We start from the raw sequence: 23,120 nt of genomic DNA, 5'->3' as shown, positions 1-23,120 counted from the left end.
TGTTTTGGGAAGAATTATTGCGTAAGGCACGGTGGTTATTGATTCTAATAATTTGGGGTGTGATACACAGTCCAAAATAAAAGGCAGGGCATAGTTGGCACTTCAGAAGGTGAACTACATTGCTGGAAATGCCTGAGGAGTAGGGAATTGGTGGGAGAGAGTGAAAAGCAGGTGATTGAGGATTGGTTGATATGAATCTGATAAGTTGGCGGGGCGTTTGAAAGGAACGGAGGGACATTTGGGAAAAGGTTGGTGGTGAAATTATTGTTTTTGAGGATAGGGTAGAGGTTTTTAGGATTGACCTGAGAGACTGTAGGCCAGGGAAGTATGTGGTACAAATTGAAAGAGGGTGGTTTTCTGCGGTGGAGGAAGTTTTGTTGGGAGTGGAAGCATGTCTTTGGATTCTTTTGTTTAGAAGGGATTCAGGATAACCTCATTTGAGGAGGGAATGGTGTTGACGCCCGTCCTAACTCTTCCCCTTTCATCCAGAGTCCCTGAACGGTAAAGTAAAGTAAGATATCATCTGTTTTAAAGCAAGGTGAAGGTAATGGTCGCAAATGGTGCATGTAACGATATTATGAACTGAATGATTTGCCCGGTCTGCAAAAGTCGCTTTTAAGTCCAAAATGTGCCTTCTGTGTCCTATGATCTGTTAAATGGTCCATTAGAACTTTTGTTATCGCAAATAATCTTCCTCAGTTGCTGATACTGTATTTGAAGCATAAAATTTCTGTCCTCATTGTAATGTCCCCATCATACGTTACGTGTAGATATACCGCGAACTAACTTGCCTGGCAAAGTCATGATGGGGTCTGAATTTCATTTTTCTATGTTTTCCAGGATCGAACGGAGGTGTTCAAGTCTTTCCGGGAGGTGGACGCTGGCGTTCTCATTTGTACGGTAAGTATTTATTTTGTTTCCTTTCATTGCCTTCCATTGAAATGCCTTTCAAGCGTTTCAAAAATATTCACCTTTATTGTTTGTAGGGATGCCGCTTTGTAGGCACTCTACACTGCGATTGGTGTATATTTTTTGTGTAGATTTTCTACATTTTTCCTTTTTATGGGATTACAATCAGCCTGAAGGCATTGCTGTGGGCGTATATTCTACAAGGATTTATTTAAATGATTTGAGGAAGGTGGTGTGGGAATTTAAAAGTTTATGGAAAAAATTGAACTGGATAAATAAAAGAAGTTGATTTGATTCTATGTATAATGGCGATCTTGTTAAAAAATTCTTGGCAGCAATTTTAAGAAAATTCTGTTGAAATGACAAATCGGCTGCAGAGTAATCGATTTTTTTAAATTATGGCATAGATTTGATTCTGTGTCCTACGAAAAGCTGACTCCTTCCCCCTTACCCATGCCAATCCATCAAGCAGATCAATGTCAGCATTTTAACAATGGCAATCTTTTGCGTGGTAAGAAGTTGCGAATGTGAACACTCGCTTTTGGCGTCGATTGTAATGACTATTATTTCCGCACGCGTGCAATCCCCAACGTGGCTCTCTCTCTTTTAGTTACGAGTATAATTTTCTACGCTGTGTCAGCAATTATTTTTGTGATCGTTGATCGTGTAATCAGTGAATTCATTGTAAAAGGCGATGATAAAAGTACCATGATGACGCTTAAACCCCACCATCCGTCTTGATATTGTTATCGGGTATATTCGCATTTGATCCTTCATTTTTTTCTCGACATTGAAGCGGCTACTATTGAGCTCGAGATTGATGGCTGCTGTAACCCTTGTGTACTGTAGTAATTTCAGTTAGGGGCACGTAGCAGGTGAGGAGACATACCCTTTCTATGGTGATAAAAAGCTAAATCTTAATGTGTGAAGAGTTTCAAACTCGTCTTCACCCTCATTTCTCTTGGTCTTCTGCTCGGGGTTTTCTGCCTCGGGGAAGCATCACGGAACGTTTTTGCATCTGGATAAAATTGCCCAACGCGAGAGGAAAAAACTGCCTCCTCGTTCTCACTTCATTGATATATCTCATATGACTTCCATAATTTCCTCTTTCCCTCCTCCTTCTAGATGTCTGGATAAAATCGAAGATCTTTAACTTTTGGAATCTGATAGAGAGCATTCAATCAATGGTTACCGCTAAGAATCGCCCTTGTTACTACCCTTTGATTATCCAGAACTCATAAGAATCTTATCTTGAATCGAATAATGCGTGGTAGGCGACGGGTTGAAATCTTGAGGGACATAAATTGTGCTTTTTCATCAATCATTGATTGCCTTGAGAGCCCCCTCCTAAACGTTCTTTTTTTTAGTATCCGGGTTCTTATATTTCTTACTGCTCATACGTATTCTTGCTTGGCTTAAAAAATGCTCGGTTTAATGAAATAAGTCATAGTAATTTTCAAATATTTGACAGGCGCGAAAATCGAATCGGGAGCATAGAATCTCTTTCTGAAGAGGGCTGGCCACACACGAGACTTCTCTCACCAGTCTAATGCAGGGAGGAAGCGGGGCTGATTTCCCAACTCTCGACTCCTGCGAGGTACCCACTACCCTAATGGAGCAACTAATCGGTCACGCGGCCCTGCCGTGAGCTTCCTTAACTAGACCTGCGCCTTTCCCAATGTTTGCCACCATGATCTTTTTCACAAAATCGGCCCTTCATACATCCTTGTTTCGATTAATGATCGTGAGCTAAACCTGATTTTCGCTCTTTCCTTTGATCCACTCTTAACAACCCACCGGTGTCGTGGGAGACAGGAATTTCTTGTTTTCTGACACATTTATCTGTCTCTCACCGAGAAAAATGGCATTTCAATATAGTTTCTCCATTTAACGGAACCTAGTTCACTCATATTCAAGAGTTGTATAAAAAGTATCGTTAGCAATTTTTTTCCTTCCGTGTGCGTGAAGTGCTGAATTCAGTTAATTCGGTTAAGTGTACGCATGATCACCGATTATATTGGCGTTGATAAGATGATAGGGCGCAACACCATTATCGCTGAAAATTTGGCGATGCGAAAGATCTGCGCTAAACTCCTCCCGAAGGTCTAGACTGACGACCGAGAGAAGAGTCGCGTCTGCTTGCGAAGACCTGCAACGACACCACGACGATTCCCCAACCCACATGCTCTCCCGATTTGGCACCAGCAGACGATTATCTTTTCCCCAAAGTGAAATGCTTTCTCCCTCAAAGGACACCACCATGAGACCTTAAGTGCCGTCAAAGAAGCTTACCCTTCGGACCTTCCGGAATCCGCCCACCAGGGAGCCCTCGAGTCGTGGAAAAGCCGCTTTGGCAAAAGTGTGTCGACGCTTAAGGGATGTACTTGGAAGAAATTTGTGGCATTGTAGCAATATCTTAAGTAAATCTATTTTTCCGAAACTTTTCCCTATCCTTTAAATGCAAGGAATATATGCTCAACCCGCGATCTCATCCGAATCACATCCTGCAATTAGTTTGAGTGACCGATTCTGTCTCAGAAGACGTCCTTTAGTGGTAGCAGTAGGTATTATTAAGGGATGGGACCGGCAGCAGAGGTTACATACGCTGGAAGGAGTTGGTGCGTAGGGGTAAGATGCTCTTGGTGTGGGGACATTGTGGAGAGAAGCCCGGCGTCGGCATTGGCCTACTCTTAACGAAGAGCACCAAGGGGTGCACCATTTAAAGTCTCATCCGACGAAAGGAACACTCATTTATGTGCTCTCCACATAGCGTCCCAAGTAAGGACCGGGATACCACTGCGAAATTCGGCCGCCACCAGGATTCGAACCCTGACCCTTGCGGTGGGAAGCCAGTCCTTAGCCACCACACCATCTGGGTCCCCGTGGAGCAGTTAAAATTTTACTTTTCTGATGATGTGTTGTCCACAAGAATCGGTCACTGTAGTTCATTTCAAGATCGTGGCACGTGATTGCACCAAAATAATACTGGTCGAGCAAACATTTTTGAAAAATGTCCGTGGCCATGGAGATTCAGAGAAATCAGAACTTTTTATTGTTTTGAAGATCGTGATACAAGAAGGCCCACCAATCTAACCATCCGCACCAGCAAAGGAGTGCACAACTTGGTATCACTTTTACTGCCGTCCGAGAAAAACATGTAGTCTTCCATGAGCTCCCATAGCTGCGCTACTTTTTGTTTCAAACCATGTCTCTAATATAATGAGCAGGGAATGAATTTTTCCTAACCGCAAATGGTATGTGTGACCTGAAATTCCGCCTCAGCTGGATTTCCGGGTGGTTGAATTTACCAAGATATTTTTCATATATAATCTTACATTTTATGAAAAAACGCTTATGAAGGAAATAACGAGTGTGGTCGCGGTTTGCCTTCGCCGGGATCAATGACTCCAACGCTTTTCACTTCCCATTTCGCGGATGCCCGTGGCGGTATTCATTCAGGGTTTAACCTCTGGAGGATTGTCGGGAACTCGTGTCTTTTCCGCGGAGCGAGGTTTGCTAAGACTTGCGATTACCGGTAGTCGCGGGGCGCTCGCCCGCGTGGGCTGTCCGTGGCTTGGCGACATGGTGCCTGCTTGCCAGCCGTGTCCACAGCTGCCGGTCATTTCAATCCATCCGATTCATCTCTCGAACAACCCTGTGGCCGGGATGCGCAAACCTCTCTCCTTTTCGTGCTGTTTGGTGTGAGGAACTCGTTTCGAATCTTCTCCTCACCCCCTCCTCCGTCATTGGGTCTCCCCTCGCAGACTGCAGGGTGCATCTACCCCCCTCGTGATCTGTCCCTCGGTTAAGGGCTTCCCTCCATCCCTCCCCTGCCCTCTTACCCAATAAAAGCCCCCCTCCACCCCCCTTTCCTTCCCGATCGCCTTTCCAACCCCTCACCTGAAACCCGCCGTGCGCACAGATACCCTCGATGCACCCCTCCCTTCTCCCATTCCCTCTCCCCTAATGGCGGTACCCCGTTGATCCAATTAGGAACCGCGACTGTGAATTAATGTGGACTGCTCGACTGGGAATTGATGCCTTCCGCTCCTTAATGCGTCTCCCCGCCCTCTTTACAACCCTTCCCACCTCTACGGGTCTCTTGCCCCCCTCTCCCCACACCTTCCTTATCCCTGAATGCGACCTCCCGTCTTACCCCTCCACACGGCCAGCCAATCTACTGCTCATATCGTGGGTAGACGCCATGTAAAAAACACCCGATGATTTTTTTCTCTCCATCATCAAGTGGTACCGTATAACAATCTTGGGGTTAGTCAATGATTTGCGGTGTATCGCCATCGGCCATTTGAGTTTATTGCCTTTAAACATCAAATCATCCTTAAGAAATTCTATCACACTGCCGTGATGTATACAGTTTACTTAGTTGCTTAAAATGTTCATTGCATTGCTTTTATCATCCATTTTAGACTCCGTAATTGCCGATGTCATGGTAAAATTCTCCGGGTAGATCATTATTCTAATTCTTTGATAGATAAACGGTCACCAGTTTAATAAGGGTAATTGGCAGTTGTTAAGTCTTACCTCGGTGAAGCGGTTTGACATTCGGCGTCAGATCTTATTACAAGAAATTCGGCACTTAAAATACTCGGCCGCTAATTTATCGGTGACTTTAAGAAGACGTTCGCGTGAAAAATGTTTTTTTCTGAAATTGTTACTTTGGTATGAGACATGGATGTTGACGCTTGGAACGTAAATATATTTGCACCGCAGTTAAAATAAGTTTGGTAGCAGTAATTGTGTTAGAGTTTTATCGAAGAATAGTTACTTTCAGTCTATTCTTTTTCTTTTGATTCAAGAGTCAATCTGGGTGGGTTGATGTTTTGTGAATGGAATTCGGTGCGATTTGTTGCAACTGTGAAAAACTAAGGAAAAAAATAGTTTCCGAATTCGTGCAGAGCTTTTTCATTCTTGGAATACACTTGTCATACTTCATTTTCAAATCAAAGCAAATTGTCTCTATGAAATATTATTAATCAATTAATTTTCATCCGTAGAAAACATGTTTTACTCTGAATTAACCATTACATGCGAATGATTTATGGCCCTTTTTGACTGGGAAGATCGATTAAGTCCTTCCATTGCAATTTGAATGACAATGTATCTCAATATCGAGCTGTTGATAGCTTTGGTTTCGTAGGCATAGCTAATTTCATCAAGTAATTTTCTCAGATGTACTTTCAGGCGTTGAAATATCCTCCACTACCTAGTCCTGGTAATTACCAGGTACGAGGAACAAGATAGCTGTAAAACTTTTTTTCAGTCAATGATCTTTTTGAATCTGATGGTTTCAGGCTATACTTTCTGAAAATTCATGGCCATTGAATAAATAAACTTGTTATTTTTTATCACAAAAGCTTTATAATACTACCGGTTTCGACGCATAGGCAACATCATCAGGTATCATACCTGATGATGTCGCATATGCGTCGAAACCGGTTGCATTTTTAGTTTTTTTGGTGTAAAAAAATAAGTTTATCCATTGATCAATGATCTTTTTATTTTTTTCAATATTTAATTGCTAAGCCAAATCCAGTTAAGTTGGCAGTTCCGCAGAGCATGTATCTCAACCTAAAAATAACAAGGGTTTTTATTGAAAGGTTTTTCCTGGAATTTTAAAGCCTAATTAAAAGGAAATAAAAATTAATCACAAATTAATTGCATGAAAATGCTGCTGAGAATAAAAGCTTTATGGATTACAGATGCGCGAAGAATTCAGATACGTTGCGGGAGCCGCTGAATTCGTATAATGAATGCCATTATTCGACGGATGGACAACCTTAATGACCTCGTTAGTTTTTAAATTTACAGTAGCTTTTTTATGTTATCCTTTTGTGAGATTTTGAACTAATAATGTCAAATTACCTGAAAAGATAATATGTGTACCGACGGAGAAATGGCGTTTATGGTTTCATAAAATTTTCAGGGCTGCACATTACCTTTTTTACTTGGGCTGAAGGCATTTGTTGACTGTGCAAATTAAGTCTAATTGAATCAACCGGCCCCCTCCTGCTTGCAAATGATTCGCAATGCTCATGTTCATGTATGTAATCAGTTTCGGCTGCATGGCTCGTATGGTGGATATGATAATAACGTAATGGGGTTCATTTCCTCCATTAAGCATGCGTGTGCCGACTTTATTTAAGCAATGGATTCTCGCAATGAATGCGTGTCAGTTTTACGAGAGCTGCATTGCCATTTCGCTCCAAGTTGGAAGGGAAGGATTTACGCCTTTTATATGCCCTGGATCTGCATCTTGAATTTCCGTCGAGTCCTTGAAATATCTGGCCTTGCGTAAGTATCGTTCGGGTTTGTTTTAAAAATGTGGCATTGGAATCGTGCATTCCGAATCGGTTGTCTCCCACGGTGTGGGACGTTTGTTAAAAAGATTTTGGGTCGTGTGTCTGGCGCCTTATCTTAAGACAACCTCACTGTTTGCATTAGGTTTTTGTTAATGGTTAAGAGATGATGGGTTGTACGGACCGGAAGATTTCACTCCGCCTACAAAGTGTTTCGGAATGAGGGGACAACGTTACAAATCTCGGAAAGCATTTTACATCGGAATATAACTCGCGTACATCACTCCCTTGTTCTGGAAAATCAAAGAAATATTTTTATTCCAGGGGAACATTAATCGAGGGGTTGTCCACCGAAGAGCGCAGTCTCCTCACCCCAGGAGCGGCTTTTAAGTTATTCATTACGTGGAACACGGGTTTAGATGTTGATGCCAAATCGGAGAGCGTGTTTCGGGTCAATTGGGGACGAGATGTGGGCCAACTCGTGTGTTTACTACGCAGCGGGAGGCGATGCGGGGAAAGGAAGGTTGACTGCTGCGGGAGGAAGACCAAATGGTGGGTGGAATGGGGAGTAACTATCGGTAGACTTGATGGAAGGAGTTGTGGGGGGTATTATTTCTACATATATGGGTGATTCCGAATCGATTCGGCGCGTGAAATTGTGCGGGCCTCTCCATCGGATTGTGTCCGAGGATTAGGGACCGGCGGTTGTGAAAACCTCTCTAACCCACACGGGTCGCATGAAAAGTATCGGGAAAAGTTTCGGCAAATAGATTTATTTTAGATATTGCTACAATGCCTCAAATTTCTTCCAAGTAGATCCCTTCTTGAGCGTCGACACATTGTTTCCAGAGCGGCTTTTCCAAGACTCCAAGGGCCTCTGGTAGGCGGATTCCGCAAGGTCCTTAAGGTTACGCGTGCAAGCTTCTTTTATGACGGCGTTTGTAGTCCCGTCGTGGTGGCCTTTGAGGGAGGATTTTACTTTCGGGAAAAGGAGTAGTAGTCTGCTGGTGCCAAGTCGGGACTGTTAGGGGTTTGGGGAATCGTCGCGATGGAGTTGCAGGTCTTCGTAAGCAGACACACTCGACTCAGCTCATTTGGTCGTCTGTCCAAAGACCTTCGGGAGGAGTTTAGCGCAGGTCTTTCGCAGCGTCAAATTTTCAGTGATAACGGTGTGTGCACTCTCATCTTATCAACGCCATTATGATCTGCGATCATTCGAACACTTAACCGACAGTTTGAATTCAGCACTTAACGCACACGTCAGGAGAAAATATGTTACCGATACTTTTTTATACAAACCTTGTATCGGTAATGGACATTTACTATCATCATTATTTATATTAATTAAAGTATTTTATTTATTTAAGTATTGACTATATTATCGGTGTTTTCAGTGAAAACTAATGCAATTTTTCCATTTATCCTGCAATGGGCTTTTTTGTTCCGTGCTTTTTCCTTTATGGAAATGGAAGGGATTTGGAAAGGTAGAGGTCTCCCCAATGTTAAAAGCCTCAGAAAAAATATATCTACTCAAAAGATTCAATTTGAAGCCAAATGGGGAAAACTATATATCGTCCCACTTGAATTATCTTTCGTCGTTTGACCTTGTGGTCTCGTTTGAGATGTTAAAATTACCTAATCCGTAGCAATGAGGAAACTCTTTGCAGAGAATTTTCCGTGTTGTTTTTCGATATTAACTTTGAAATTGAAATGTCTGTACAAACTTGAAAAATATTAGATTAGCTGCAGGAATGTTGTAAAAACTATGATTTTGTCGCCTCCTCGAAGTTCCCAATCTCGTGATTTCGGAAGCAAAGGTATCTCTGGTCTTTGCCGAAGTAAAGCAGTTTGGATGGTTGGGTTGTGATGTCTGCAGTATTGCTCCACCAAATATTCTAGGAAATCCAACGTTATGAAAAATACCAAAACAGGATTTTCAATGGATGGATGCACTAATCGATCCACGAAAAATTATATGAAGCCTAAATTTTTCCCCCGTTTCCTTTTATTTCCATATTAGGAAAAGGTGTTTGATAAACGTACTGGGAAAACGAATTGAGTAATTATATTGTGTGAATCACCAAATTCCTGAATAGTAAGAAATGATTTATGAAAACATTCCGCGAAACTATCGAATTAGTATGCGTACATTAATTTGGAGAATATACCATGTTTAAGTTTCTTGATCATCCTCTGATGTAGTGCGGGTGCGGGTTGAAATATTCACTAAAAGAAACCGAAAAATGAGTCATCATTCAAGATTAAGCGAATATTCCTTTTTCTGAAGATCTTATTGAAGTGATTAATACCTGATTGATCTCTCTTAAACCAATACATATTTACCCGAAATAGAAAAGGAAAGCATAATCTTTCTATGCAGTTCGTCGGCTGCTAAATCCATGCCGCCCTGCGTCACAGATGGCGGGATGATCGATCGTACGATGATGATGCGGTGATCGAAGTGAAATTTGAATGGAGGTGTAATGATTGCGATCGTGCATGCAAAGCTGGTGCCCTAACACCTCCCGCCACACGCTCCTGTGGCGGCTTGCGGGGTATTATGCAGATGAAATGTAGATGGGCACGGTGTCAGGCTCCTCTATGTAAGTGCGAGAGTTTAAGAAAGGGAAAGACATTTATGTTTACTCCGTATATTTTGTGTGCATAGAAAATGCCGTTCCTGAAACACGCCATATTGTTTATTTGGAATCCTATATTTGTTGACGCTGTTGCCATGGGCATGTAACTGGGAGCAATGAACAAACAAGTAAAACCTTTATGATGGAGAAACAGCTCTTATTCCATGAATGAAACGAAGGAACAGAATAAATCAGTGCGAGAGGTATTTATACGAAAGGGAAAGGTATTTATGTTATTACCATTTGATAATCCATGACTGTTATGAGGTATATCAGGAGTACAATAGGGGGTGGCGTATTCGCGGAAATTGGAGGCTGGTAGGAATAATCTACGCTCCTTTGGTTTACGTAGAGATCCCATTTAGACGGTTTCACGTCAGTCCTCTTAAGTAGTCGGTTTCTCTCATATAACAAGCCATTTTAATCATCGTCTTTCTGATTTTTTACGCAAACCACCAACTAACTAGCACTTACTACTGTGGGCGTTGCCATGACAAACATTCCCGAAGGATATATGTAATTATAACAGTTGTTACCATTTGTGTTAAAGCAAACCAGAATTTTCGCCACTGTTTTTGCGTCTTATAAATGCGCGTTAGATTATTTTTTACCGGTCGCATTTTTTCTTCTTTTCAAAAATCATACAAAAGTGAGAATTTATAAGCAAAACGTTTTATGAATGTTTGATTCGAGGATTTGACTAGAATTCATGCCCGAGGAATGGTCAATTTTTTTCCCTTCTTCGTAGTGGCGTATCGAATAACTTGGGTTTTAATGCTAAGTGTGCCGGAGCCGTGTTGCGTGACTTCCGGAAGCCCGGTTTTTAAGAGAGAGTCGAGTTATTTACATTGGAAGTGACGAAGGTTGCGGTTAATGCGGGGGAGGGCGTGGGGTTTGGGAATGGGTGCGGGCGGGCGACCGCCGTCTGGCACCTGGTCGTGAGAGGAGGGCGGAACCCCCTGCGCTGAGGGGCGCCTCTCGAACCACCACCCCTGTCCCTCTCTCTCTCTCCCTCACCCTTCGTGGCTCTTGAATTAAGCCCACGTCGCGGCCGTAAGTCCCGGCCGGGAGGTCTCCAGTCCGACGACGTCCCACCCCCCACCTCTTTGGCGCGGCGATGGATCCCCGTACCCGACGGCAAAAGGGTTGAGAGTCGCCAGCGGAAAGGCGGGAGGGTGGAAGGGGAGGGGAAGGTATCTACGTGTCGTCGGGAGCGTTATTCGACTGTTTTATCACCACCACTGCCGTGCTCGTTCGATTTCCCCGGCGCGTGTGGAATGCTTCGTGATGGTTGAGCGGGCAGGGGGAGGAGGGCTAAGAGGGTCCCAGGGAGGAACTTTATGCCCCGAGAGCTCGGTGGCCAAGCCGTCGGGGTCGTGCATCATGCCCCTTGGGACTGCCCCCCCCCCGCTGTCATTCCACGCACGAACCTCTTCAAATCTCCTCCCTGGCGAAAGTTAGTCGGGGGCAGGAAGGCGAGAGCTATGGGTGCGGGCGCGCCACCGAAGTTAATCGGTGAGGCTGAAGAAGAAAAGCCTAATAAGATGCTATTGGTTAACCTATGATGATTGAATGCATGTCTTAGATCTTCACAGAAAGTTATTTACGCATCGTCTATGCGCTTAACATTCGTGAGTGCTTCCAACCAAAACGTATTACGCTCCACACTTGTTTCCTCTTCCAGCGAGGAAAACCCGCGATCCCCTTCATTCCATTCAAAACGAGACTTCTCCTCTCTCTCCCTCTTTCATATCGTTTTCCCTCTGTCTCTCTTCCTTCAATATCCCACTCCCTTTCCTTCCACTCGCTCCTTCTGCCTTCTACCAATTTCCCCACCAATTCTCCTTTCTCTATTACTCCCGAGTATCAGACGTCTCCTCCACCTTTAAAAGGTTGAGAACTGGAGTATGTGGTCATGAACTGTTCAAGAGGTTGTGTTTTGATAGACATCTTGGACCAATTAATTCCCATGTATATGATAACAGTTTATGGTGAAATGGTGAAACACGTTTAGACTTTGTTTTTCAAATGTTGGGCAACCTTGTCTGAAAACCCGCTCTTGAGACTTGAATATGTTGCCAGGTCGTTGGAATGCATTGTGAGTAGGATAAGGTTTTATTGCGCTCAGTGAAAATTTTATCAATTTTAAACAGTTGATGTATATTTCTTAACCTATTTGGTAGTGGAAGTATTCCCTGGCGAGAACTCGTGTGCCGTGGCTTTGGTAGTTTCCATTCTAGGAGGATTGTAGTGATTTATTAATGCCATTCCCGTCCCTCCCCTGTCCTCGAGTCCTTTCTGCTATCTTCGTCGAGTTTGTGTTATCTATGAGTAGAAGAGAGGCTTTTTTTGTAAATCGTATTTATTCTGATACTTTGGTTCTCGTCGCGGACAGAATTGAAGGACGCCTGTGTACATTTTCTCCAGTGATGGAATGCGTAAATGACGCAGGAGGAGTGGAATACTTGTTTGGCGCCATCGAAGGACTAATATGTATTCCTTAAGATTCTCATGGCGGCTTAATTCGAGTTGTCATTGATCTATGTTGTTCAGTTTTAAAGAAAGCAAATTAAAACATGAAGGCTTAGTAGATGATGAGGTTAAAAAAATAATGCTCGATTAAGTGTCTAATTTTTCGGAAGCTTTTAACTAGGTTACTGGTTGAAATACCAGATTGCACGTGGGTAGGCTGAAAATTAATGCACACATGGTTGTTGACTACAAAAAAAATGACCTTCAGAAGCACTCCTTGTGGCATGTGGAAGTTGCATTCCCCCTCAACACGCATGCGCAGGTTTGAAGTCGTTACATTCATCCAGTTTATTTTGAGAAGCGGAAGTATGGGGACGTTTTCTAGTGTAGTGGATGAATGTAACGACCTCAAACCTCCGCATGCATGTGGAGGGGGACTGTTACTTCCACATACCACCAGGAGGGTTTCTGATGGCCATTTTGTTTATGGTCCACAAGAATGTGTGCATTAGTTTTCAGCCTACCCTCGTAGAATAATTTTACTTTCTATTATAGCTTATTATTCATTTTCGATGTGTGGAATGGTGCAAATACAGCATACACTGTGAATTTAAGAAAGGTTATATGCACGAAAAGTGAAATTCTACGTCGTGTCAGAGTCGTGAGGAATCAGAAATCGCCATTTATTCACTTTCAAGCTTGAGGTGTGAGTTGTCCAATATATTTCTGACAAAGCTTCTATTGTCATGATTGGTGTAGGATTATCGAAAGATGTGTGTGGCCAAATATGTTTCTTTCTGCCCGCCTTGTGGTGAATGGACAATGTTTTTATCATTGAACATAATGATCAATGTTGAGGGAATGTTAGTTTTATTAATTTCCTCCATCTATGCAAAAATATTCTATTCAATAGACTTTAAAATTATTAATTAATTTAAATCCATTTTAGGATGTGATAAACGATGACAAATCCACCAATGCTGTTCGCTGTCATATTCTTTGAATAAGTAGCGCGGCTGCTTTCATGTTCAAGGGCGGACTCAAAGTTGGACTAGTTATTTCATTTAGTATCCAATGAAAATCCCTTGTACTGTGAAGTTTTAATTTTGAAATCTTTCCAAATAGTTTGTGGCGATGCGATGAATGTCGTTCTGAATGCAGAAACGGTCGCTTCTTGCCTCTGTTGTGATGAATAATGTCCACGATAAAATTAAATATGAGATAATTCCCCTTAAAATTGATTTATGCTTGCGAATATAACTTCATCGATACACACTGCGATAGGCCGCTAGTAATTCAAATATTAATTTATTGAATCGACTTTTTTATGCCTACTCATCATTTATCGACGATTTACAGTCTTATAATCGAATGATTTCATTTCATTCGACTCCTAGACATATGTGTACCTATCTTCGTATTTTTTTAATATAAAGCCATAAACAGAGTAATCAACCCGAATGTCGGATTGGTAGGTGATGGCCGAGTTCACCCAGTACTATACGGCGCGTGGAGTCCACGCATTAACAGGGTAATAAGATGGGGGGAGGAACAGTTCCTTTCCCAGTGCCCCCTGCTATGGTTTCCCTGGAAGATCTGGCACGTGAAATATCTACCAGCTCGGGTGAAGCTGGGGGTGCTCCAAGAATCGAACCTGGGCTCTCCGGTCAGTAGTAGTTCAACGCTCGCTTCTCGTTCGCTTTTTTTAGTACATGAATATATTATAAGGGGCTACTTATTGAACAAAAACGCATTGAACAATTGTGTTGTAGCTATAATTCTAAAGGAAAATGAAATGGCACGTCAATATGGGGGTCATTATAATGTGTGTCGATGTGACGAGAGAAAACTATTCAAATTAGTCAGCATGGTAATATTTCATTGGTTTGTTTATGATGGGTGCATAACATTGAGAGAGCCTGATTTGCAGAGAGGTTTCTGATATGCTTTCATTTAGTTAAACGCTACTGTAAGGTATTGGTATGTCTCCCATGTTTACGAGAGTACCTAATGACCTCAGGGCCGAGAAAATATAAACTTCGAAGCATTTGAAGGTACATTTTGCACCTTTCTCCATTTCGGACCGATTCCCGGCGTGTCTGGCAGCTGCCTCTCTCTCTCTCTCTCTCCCTCCCTCCCCCCATTCCCCCCTCCCTCCTTCCCTGCCTCCCACCTCCTCCCGACCCCACCCCCCTCGCGCCAATTCCCTTCGAATGTCGTCTGAAATTTAAGAACCGTGGAATCGTTCATTCATTGGGGAGGTGGCCTGCCTCCCCCCCTTCCCAACCCACTCATTCCTTCGCCCCCCCCCGGCCAAAGAGTGCGAGAGGTGGGTGGCTGGGTTGGCGGCCGGCGCCCCCCTCTCACCCGGCGCCCCTTGCTTTTCCCTCCCGCAGGACGTGGCCTCCCGCGGACTGGACCTTCCCCAGGTGGACTGGGTGCTCCAGTGGACGCCACCCCCCACGCCCACCGACTACGTGCACCGAGTGGGGCGCACAGCCAGGGGGGGCAACACCGGTGCGGCCCTCCTCTTCCTCGCCCCCTCCGAGGAGCCCTTCCTGAGAGACCTTGGACAGAAGAGCATCACGTGAGGGGCAATTATTATTAATCCCAATATCCCATTCCTCTCCTCTTTGATTTTTTTTCATTTCGAAGCCCATTTGTCCGTCATTCCGAGCACCCCTCCGGCGCTCCCGTTGATCAGAAAAAAATAAATCTTGCTTGCCGTTAGATTTTACTTGTCATATAGTTAGTCTCCTTCTACTTTTAGAGGATTCGTATTTGATAACAGTGTGCTTAAATAGCCATTTTGACATGATAACTTTGAGTGATAATTTATCGTGAATATATTTTTACAGGCTAAAGGAGGAGAGTTTGGACCGCTGCTTAGAAAATCTTCTTGAGGTGGGACTCTCCACAGGAGTACTTGACATCGTAAGTAATGGTTACCGTATTTCAGTGAACTTCAATTTTCGTACATGGTTTGGACTTGATTCTTTGGTCTATGTTTCTAGAATTGCAGAAGAATCACAGTTTACAAGTGACAAATTGTTTATGGAAATATTGTGAGGTTGATGTAATTTTCTTTCAATGTTAACTTGATATTTGCTGTAATCGTGTCATCAACCGTAATGCCGCCTTGCTGGCTTCTTCTTGGGAACATAACTTTTGCCGAACTTCATAAACCGTTGGTCGTCATTTTTTTACATTTTTGAATTGGTTTTATATTTTTGCTCAGTCTAAGAATTCAATTCATTTACTTCATCTTTTCTCAAAAAGTATTGAATATGACATTCAAACAGTGTCATAAATACTCTGAAGTGATGCATCTCTAGACCGCGACAACAATTGACTGTCTTGTGACGTGTGTATATTGATCGTTTATGCCATTTGTATTGTTTCATACTACAATGGGATTGTTCCCATAACACTAGCTCATAGACCATTGTCAAGCGTCCTGTTGCGAACTAGTACACATTATGTATCTTCCGCTGGCATTGTTTTATTCAATTAAATACTAAAATCCTCAATTATTTCTTTTGTTTGAAATACAGAATATGAAAAACTGTCATGTCTTTCAGAGACAGAAGTGGAAGGACGGATTGTATTTCTGGTTATATCCTCCCTTTATAAAACTCAATTCAATTGTCTCTCAGCCTCATTTCTATTCGTTTGGTAGCACGAGGTCGACTCGGGAGACACCGCGGCCGTCGATCTTCAGCTTCGGTTTGAGAACGCAGTTCTGAAGAGAGCTGATCTCCACCAATCCGGTTGCAAAGGTAAGGAAGCGAGACAAGAATGTGTCGTCGTGGCATTGTTCATTGATAAAAATTCCTTCGTGTAGGGGGCGAGGGAATAATACCCCTGCAGTGTCCCTGTTCGTCCATTGGAGGCGACTGAAAGGGAGATAATCCCTAAAACTTTTAAACTGTTCCCCTTCATGTCGACTGGCTCATATGTAAAAGAGCCTAACCGCCTAGGCGCGGTCCACCTGTGCGGTTGGTCACCCGAAGCGGGGGATCTGTGCACCCCTGTTAATCGAAGGGCGTAGGAAAAGCTGAGACTAAGCCAGGTCGCCTCACGCCACCTTGGCCATAGAAACAGGAGGGGCCTGTATCTAGTAGTAGTTTTTAGGGGAGGCGACCGACAGCTAAGGTCATTTGCGCCATAGGGGATGGACAGGAAAGGATGAAGGATGGAGAGAAACCCGGCGTCGGCATTAGCCTACTCTTTACGAAAGGCGCCAAGGGGTCCGCAGCTTAACGTCCCATCCGACGGACGCCGTACTCACTCAAAGTGCCCTCCACAAAGCACCTCAAGTAGGGATCGAGATACCTCTGAAAAATATTCAACACCGCCGGGATTTGAACCCGCGCCCTCAGGGTGGCAAGCCAGTACGTTAGCCCCCGCACCATCTCGATGGCCTGTATCTAGTCACCATTGCCGGTCCATTGGCTTCCGTGGCGCACGGCTGTACTGTGGGTGGGTGTTGTTGGCACGGGGGTCTGCGGAGGTAAGGTCGAAGGTGTTGCAGACTTGGGTTGGGGTCGATAAACCGGAGATCTCCTCGGAAATGGGCTACTGCTGCTATGTCCCTTTTATTAGCGTTGCGTATTTATTCATAAAAGATGACCCATTACTACGCGTGAAACTCGTTACGCTATCGCTGACATGTGGTGGTGATTCCGAGAACCTTTCAAACTATCCCGTGATGAAATAAACGCTAGGGTTGACGACTTTGTTTTATATGATGTAAGAAAAGTTGAAACAACTTTTCAATGCTATTTGGTCTTCTGTTAGTAACACAAGCATGCGTATGGCATGGCTGAGTATTTACAATGATCAGTTATTAAATCCTGATGTGCACATATTTAGCAGTGACTATAACCGAATTTACTCTCCTTGCTATTCATTCAAGATTTATTTTTCAACATGAAGGTGCGTACTCGTACGTTTGCAGACATATTTTTGGACGACTTGTTTACAGGACATACTCAAATACTTCAGTATTAATGTTTCTTTGCTGCAAAAACTTTTTCCGCTTGATGAATAACTGATCGTAGTACTTTTCCACTTGATAAAATTTCTTTTACGACAGCGTTTCGACGTATTACATCATCTTCAGGGCATTTTCTTTCTTAAAATGACCTGATGATGATGCAATACGTCGAAACCCGGTCGTAAAATAAATTTAATCAACTGGAAAAGTGCTACGATCAGTTATTCATTATGTTCGATTTCCACCACATCAAGGCATCCTGAAGCTGCTCAATTTGTTCTTGTTCCACTCGTTGGAGGGGCGTCGAGGACATAACACGCTCTCTCTTTCTCCCTCTTCTCTAGCATTCACGTCTTTCGTGCGATTCTACGCTACGTACCCGAAGGAGTCCAAGGAGGCCTTCTCCAAGAGTAATCTCCACTTGGGCCACTACGCCAAGGGATTTGCCCTTAGAGACCCACCTTCGGCGATTGGGGTCTCCGCCGGTCGTGCCTTCCGCAGGAACCGAGCCGCCGCTTCCTCGAGGGACGGCAAAGGAAACCGGAGGCAACTCCATTCAGAACGGTGGGTAAACCATTTCCCTATTGGATTGCTGTGTCGAGTTCACACTGTCCTTTGGATGGGGCGTTCAAACTGTGTGTGTGAGAGTCCCTTGGCGCCTTCTCTTTAAGAGCTGGCTAATGCCGACGCCGGGTTGCCCTCCATTCTTTCCCAATTTCCTGAAAATCCTACCTCTACCAAGTTACTCATCTATCCCTAATGGCCCTGGCTGTCGGTCGCCTCCCCTAATAACCAGGATTACCAGTGACCAGCCACCTCTTTCTCTGTCTGTTTTACTGGAAGTAATTGTCTCTTACGGCCTTCAAATGGACGAAGACCGTGGTGTGGGCTTTTAATTATGCGCCATTGAACTGGTTTTATGTCTTAAGTCTTAGGGATTTTTTCAGCTTGTCATAATCTTTCCAGCCTGTGTGTGTATAATTATCCTTGATTTCAATTTTATTCCTGAGTACTAAATACCCTCATATTCTCCATTACTTCCGTCCTCCCAAGTCTGTGTTTTAACTCTTCCATTTTGTACCCATTTATCGTTAGGTTTGGAATTTGCTATATTCTTTGGAGATACCGCTTCCCCAAAAGATATGTTTTTCTTATTCTCTGCTGTTCTCTCTGAATGTCACTGCTTCCAGACGTATGAGAAAACAATGTTCGCCTTCAGAAAACCATCGTTTGCGAATATTCATTTTATCTCATAATTTCCTGTTGCAATGGTCTTTGTGTTACTTCACATTTTCTTTCATATAATTTCCTTTTGTCCTATATTTTGATATATTTTTGTTTGCTGTATGAAGTGTCAATTATTTATCTGACGTTTTTTTATTATTCTCTTGGTACCCGGTGGAATTTTCTGATGCGGAACTTTTCTTGTCTTTTTGTTGCCTACGACATGAAACCCAAGGGGTATCCTAATCCTTCGAATGGCAAAAACATCAGTCGGGTTCTATTTTTGTGGTAATGATGCGATTGTGCATGATTTTGCGGTGTAAATGTTTTCTTCAAATGTGAAAAATTGGACGAAATAGAGTCGTTGCACAAAGCATTAGTTTTGATCGCGATGATTTCAGTACCTTGGAATATCAATCCGTGAGAGATGACTGCTTTTTTTCGGATTTCAAACTGATCCAAACCGAGAGAGCAGTCTTTTTCGGTTCTTTCCATCTTCCTGCTCTAACTGTCGGATCTTACACTGTGCGTTCCAAAAGTAATGCTTTTATTTTTTAGAAGTAATTTATTGAACAGATTTGCCCTAACACTTAAAATTCTTCAAAGTACCGCCCTTGGGCCTCTACGCATTTTTCGAGCGACTCTGCCATGACCGGAACGCGCCCTGGAGGGCGTCTTCAGGGACCTCTCGCAAGGTCTTCGTCACGGCTGATTGGATCTCTTCTATGGACGAAAAATGGGTTCCTTTCAGGGCTGACTTAATCCGAGGGAACAGAAAGAAGTCTGCTGGAGCGATGTCAGGACTATAGTGGGGGTGGGGCAGCGTTGGCACCTGGTGTTTGCCTATGAACTCGCGGACTCGTGGTGCGTTGTGGCAAACACCTTGGGCACGAGCTTGGCCCACACTTTCTTCATCGCAAAAACTTCAAGAACGATGCGAAACAGAGCAGTAGGCGACAAGTTTAGTTAATTGACAACCATTTAGATACTCAATTGAAGGCCAGAGTCCAATCACGAGCCACATTGTTGTCGCTTTTGCTGGTTGACGGCCGCCCTTAGCGCTGTCCGTCGTGAACCTCTTCCCGGCCCTTAGCCTTAAAGGCCTTTAACCACCTCGAAACTTGTGAGTGGGACAGAGCAGAGCCCCCGTAAGTCTCACAAATCATTTGGATAATCTTCCCAGTAGATTTTTTCAGTTTAGCACCAAACTTGGTAATCGCGTAACGTTGCTCGATCGTCGAGTTCATTTTTTTCGTGACACGGTCGCCGCACAGAGGTTTACAATAAGTGACGTTCTGCTGCTTCCACAGCTTGGAGAACACTGAGACCGGTTTCGCGGCAAAGCTTAGCGTCCACCTCACCAACTCCAAGCGGTTTGATCCCACTCCGACCAATATAAGCGGCGTGGGAAATTCAATTGCATTGATTTTGGATACTACGAGGGTCATCCGGAAAGTAGTACCCGTTCGTGAAATAAAGACACAAAAGTAAATATTAACAAACATAAAAAATTTTATTTGAAAGAGGATACTTTAAACTACTTCTCAACATAATCTCCAAGCAAATTAAGGCATTTGTCATAACGTGTGACAAGTTTCTGTATTCCTGCTGCATAGTCCTTCGCCGCCAGCTCATTGAGATACGCGAGGGACCCATCTTGCACAAATTTTTGCATAATGCAGATGGTGTTTAACAATTTCATGAACAATTGTTCGAGAAACATTGGGAAAATGCTCACAGATGTCATCAATTGTGACGCGCCGATCGTTCCTCACGAATTCGTCAACTGAGCTCACCAGTTGGTCTGTAATGACCGACGGTCTCTCCGAACGCTCATCGTCGTGTGTGTTCCCCCTCCCGATGTTGAAGTTGCGACACCACCGCCGAACAGACGACTCGTCCATTACATTGTCTCCATACACCTCCTTTAATTGGCGATGAATATCACATGGGCGAACGTTTCTTGCATTGAGGAATTTAATCACTGCCCTCACTTCACAACTGGCGGCGTTCTCAATTTTTTTAAACATTGTAAACAATCACAGAAACAACACAGGCAATGCTAGCGTCACGCAACTTGGCTCAGAGAAGGCAGACAAGCCACTGAAGCTATCTGACCTCGTCCAGCGGCTACTCGCGTCGTCAGCACTTCATGCGGCACGAACGGGTACTACTTTCCGAATGATCCTCGTATTTATGCACCCTGTTCTTCTTTCTCAGTTTAGCGTGCGCTTACAAGTAAGTGTAATTTTCTAATGGTGATGCTTGTTTGTTTCCTTCCGTCGGTGGCGGTCTGCTGTTGTTGCCCGGGGCGTTTCAGGAGGCGCCGACCCCAAAGTACTCCGGAAGGCAATAAGAGTCCGGATCTTAAGGGTCGCGAGGGTCGCTCGCAGATGCTGCTCATCTCGGAGTACGCCAGCGGGATGAAGGAGCGCAAGAGCAAGAAGCAAAAGCAGAAGGCCATTCCGTGAGGGAGGTGGTGCTGGAGTGCGCATGCGTGCGAGTGACGACACACCTCATTTTGCTCGACGCTGCTGTCTTCGGCCCGAGTCTCTCGGACCTTCTGTTCACCTGCTCAGCACACGATTGGCTCTGCAGAGCAGTTTACTATACCATCTCTCCCTGGTCCACCCGTGCCGTTCTGGTGGTGAATGGCCTGCTTCTATTTCACCGAGAATAAACTAACTGGTTGTCCTGCAGTGTTCGACTTAACGTTTAGTGATGAATTCCAAGAAACCTTAAAAGCCCCCAAAGTTTCAGAGTTTAAGAGGACGACGCCTCGATGAATAAACTCGGCCGGATATCGAGTAATCCAGGTTCGAACCCCGGTCAAGGCGAATGGTTTTTACACTCGGAAATTGTTGCATCGTTTAGTGATAAGCCCAATAGTGCGAATGAATGGGATGTAATTGTTTCGACACGCCCTTCATCTATATTTCATGATTGCAATTAGATTGGTTTAATTGACCCTTTCAGAAGAAATATTATTCGCGCGTTTTGAAAGTGTGTTGTTTTAAATAATTCACTTATTTGTTCATTCATTCTTTTGAAAATGCTTCCAGCGTCGTTTTATTGTTATGTCGATTGCACAGAACAAGGGTTTAACATTCTTAGAAATGACTCTCCGACGATGGGGTTGGACAAGGAGGCGACTGGTACACGAGGTTTGACTATCCTATGGATGGACTATTGACTTTTGCTCGGAAGAGTTTTGTTTTAATTTGTCGATTCTCGAAGGTATTGACCCCCTTTGGAAATGCTTTACGTGAGCTAACGGTGAACTGGGACGATGACATTTTAGGTCTCTTTGAGTTTTGTTAAATTGATGGCATTCCCGATTAGCGTATCGAGTTCCTTGGCCACCTTGGCCTTTCATGGTCTGAGCTCCATCGATTGCCGCTTGGAAGTTGGCCCAGGTGTGAGTGGAGGTAAGTATCCTGAAGTAGTCGAAATGTGTGCCGATCCGGAATACTTAAGGTACTTGAGTTTTCGTCCTCTCGATTGAGGAAACAATTGTGTTTTGGAAGCGAAGCAATTCATCTGATTTCATCGAAATCTTTTGTCGCTGTTTAGCTGGGAAATCTTTTTGAGTGGTGATTGGACTAACGCGAAGGTATCTGTTGTTTATGGATGGATGGATGGATGTGCGTGGATGTGGTGGCGAGGAAATGGTTTTGTTTTTTTTGTATTATTGTTTGTGAAATACAAATATATATAAAGTATATATATATATGTGTGTGTGTATATTGTTGTATGTGTATAAATATATATTTTATTCACTTTTACATGCGAGGGTTACTTAATTTTTTCCAGGAGTACTCTAGGAGTCTATTGATTTGTGCATTACCAAACTATCACGTAATCACTTCAATGAAAGTGTAATGGTATCGGCTAATTAAAGTTATTTCTCTTTTATTATTTTTGCCCAACACGTTTGATATTTGTTCAGTCACAGGCACTCGGTGAGAGAAGGTTTGTTGTAGTATGCTGGTCTCCTGGTTTTGTTCTCTTATAACTCTGATGACCTAACACCCCCCGCCACGCGCCCTTGCGGCGACTTGCGGGGTGTTGTGTACACGTACAGGGTGCGTTCCAAAAGTAATGCAATTAAATTTCCCCTGCCTTTAACTATCGGTCGGAGTGGGATCAAGCCATTTGGAGTACGTAAAAGGACGCTAACCCTTGCCGCGAAACCGGTATCGGTGCTCTGCAAGCCGTGGAAGCGGCAGGACGTCAGTTCGACGATCGGGCAACGTTACGCGATTACTAAGTTTTGTGCTAAACTATAATAAATCTCCTGGGGAGACTACAAATGATTCATGAGGCTTATGGAGACTGCTCTGTCCTACTTACAAGTTTCGAAGTGGTTAAAGACCTTTAAGGTTAAGGGCCGGGAAGAGGTTCATGAAGAGCAACGCTCTGGGCGGCCATCAACCAGCAAAAGCGGCAACAATGTGGCTCGTGATTGGACTCTGGCCTTCAATTAAGTATCTAAATATATGGCTGCGTAGATTTTCGCGGCGGTGGCTTGAAGAATTCTGCATGTCCGGGTTTTCACCG

General features: G+C 43.7%; 1 protein-coding gene across 1 annotated transcript in view; it reads left to right on the top strand.

The window, feature by feature from the left end:
* Window positions 1-22,312, top strand: part of LOC139700501 (ATP-dependent DNA helicase DDX31) — a 32,767-nt gene extending 10,455 nt beyond the window's left edge. Inside the window, exons 8-13 of the mRNA XM_071599056.1 lie at window positions 841-900; window positions 14,734-14,924; window positions 15,196-15,271; window positions 16,017-16,116; window positions 17,681-17,900; window positions 20,881-22,312. Of these exons, the coding sequence (XP_071455157.1) occupies window positions 841-900; window positions 14,734-14,924; window positions 15,196-15,271; window positions 16,017-16,116; window positions 17,681-17,900; window positions 20,881-21,031 (798 nt within the window). The 3' untranslated portion in view covers window positions 21,032-22,312. The remainder of the gene's footprint in view (window positions 1-840; window positions 901-14,733; window positions 14,925-15,195; window positions 15,272-16,016; window positions 16,117-17,680; window positions 17,901-20,880) is intronic.
* Window positions 22,313-23,120: the final 808 nt, after the last annotated feature.

The sequence above is a fragment of the Hetaerina americana genome, unplaced genomic scaffold (genome assembly GCF_022747635.1).
Source record: "Hetaerina americana unplaced genomic scaffold, ioHetAmer1.1.p SCAF_103, whole genome shotgun sequence".
In the NCBI taxonomy this organism is placed as follows: domain Eukaryota; kingdom Metazoa; phylum Arthropoda; class Insecta; order Odonata; family Calopterygidae; genus Hetaerina; species Hetaerina americana.
Note: the sequence above shows the minus strand (reverse complement) of the source record. Positions and strands in the feature narration are given on the sequence as shown.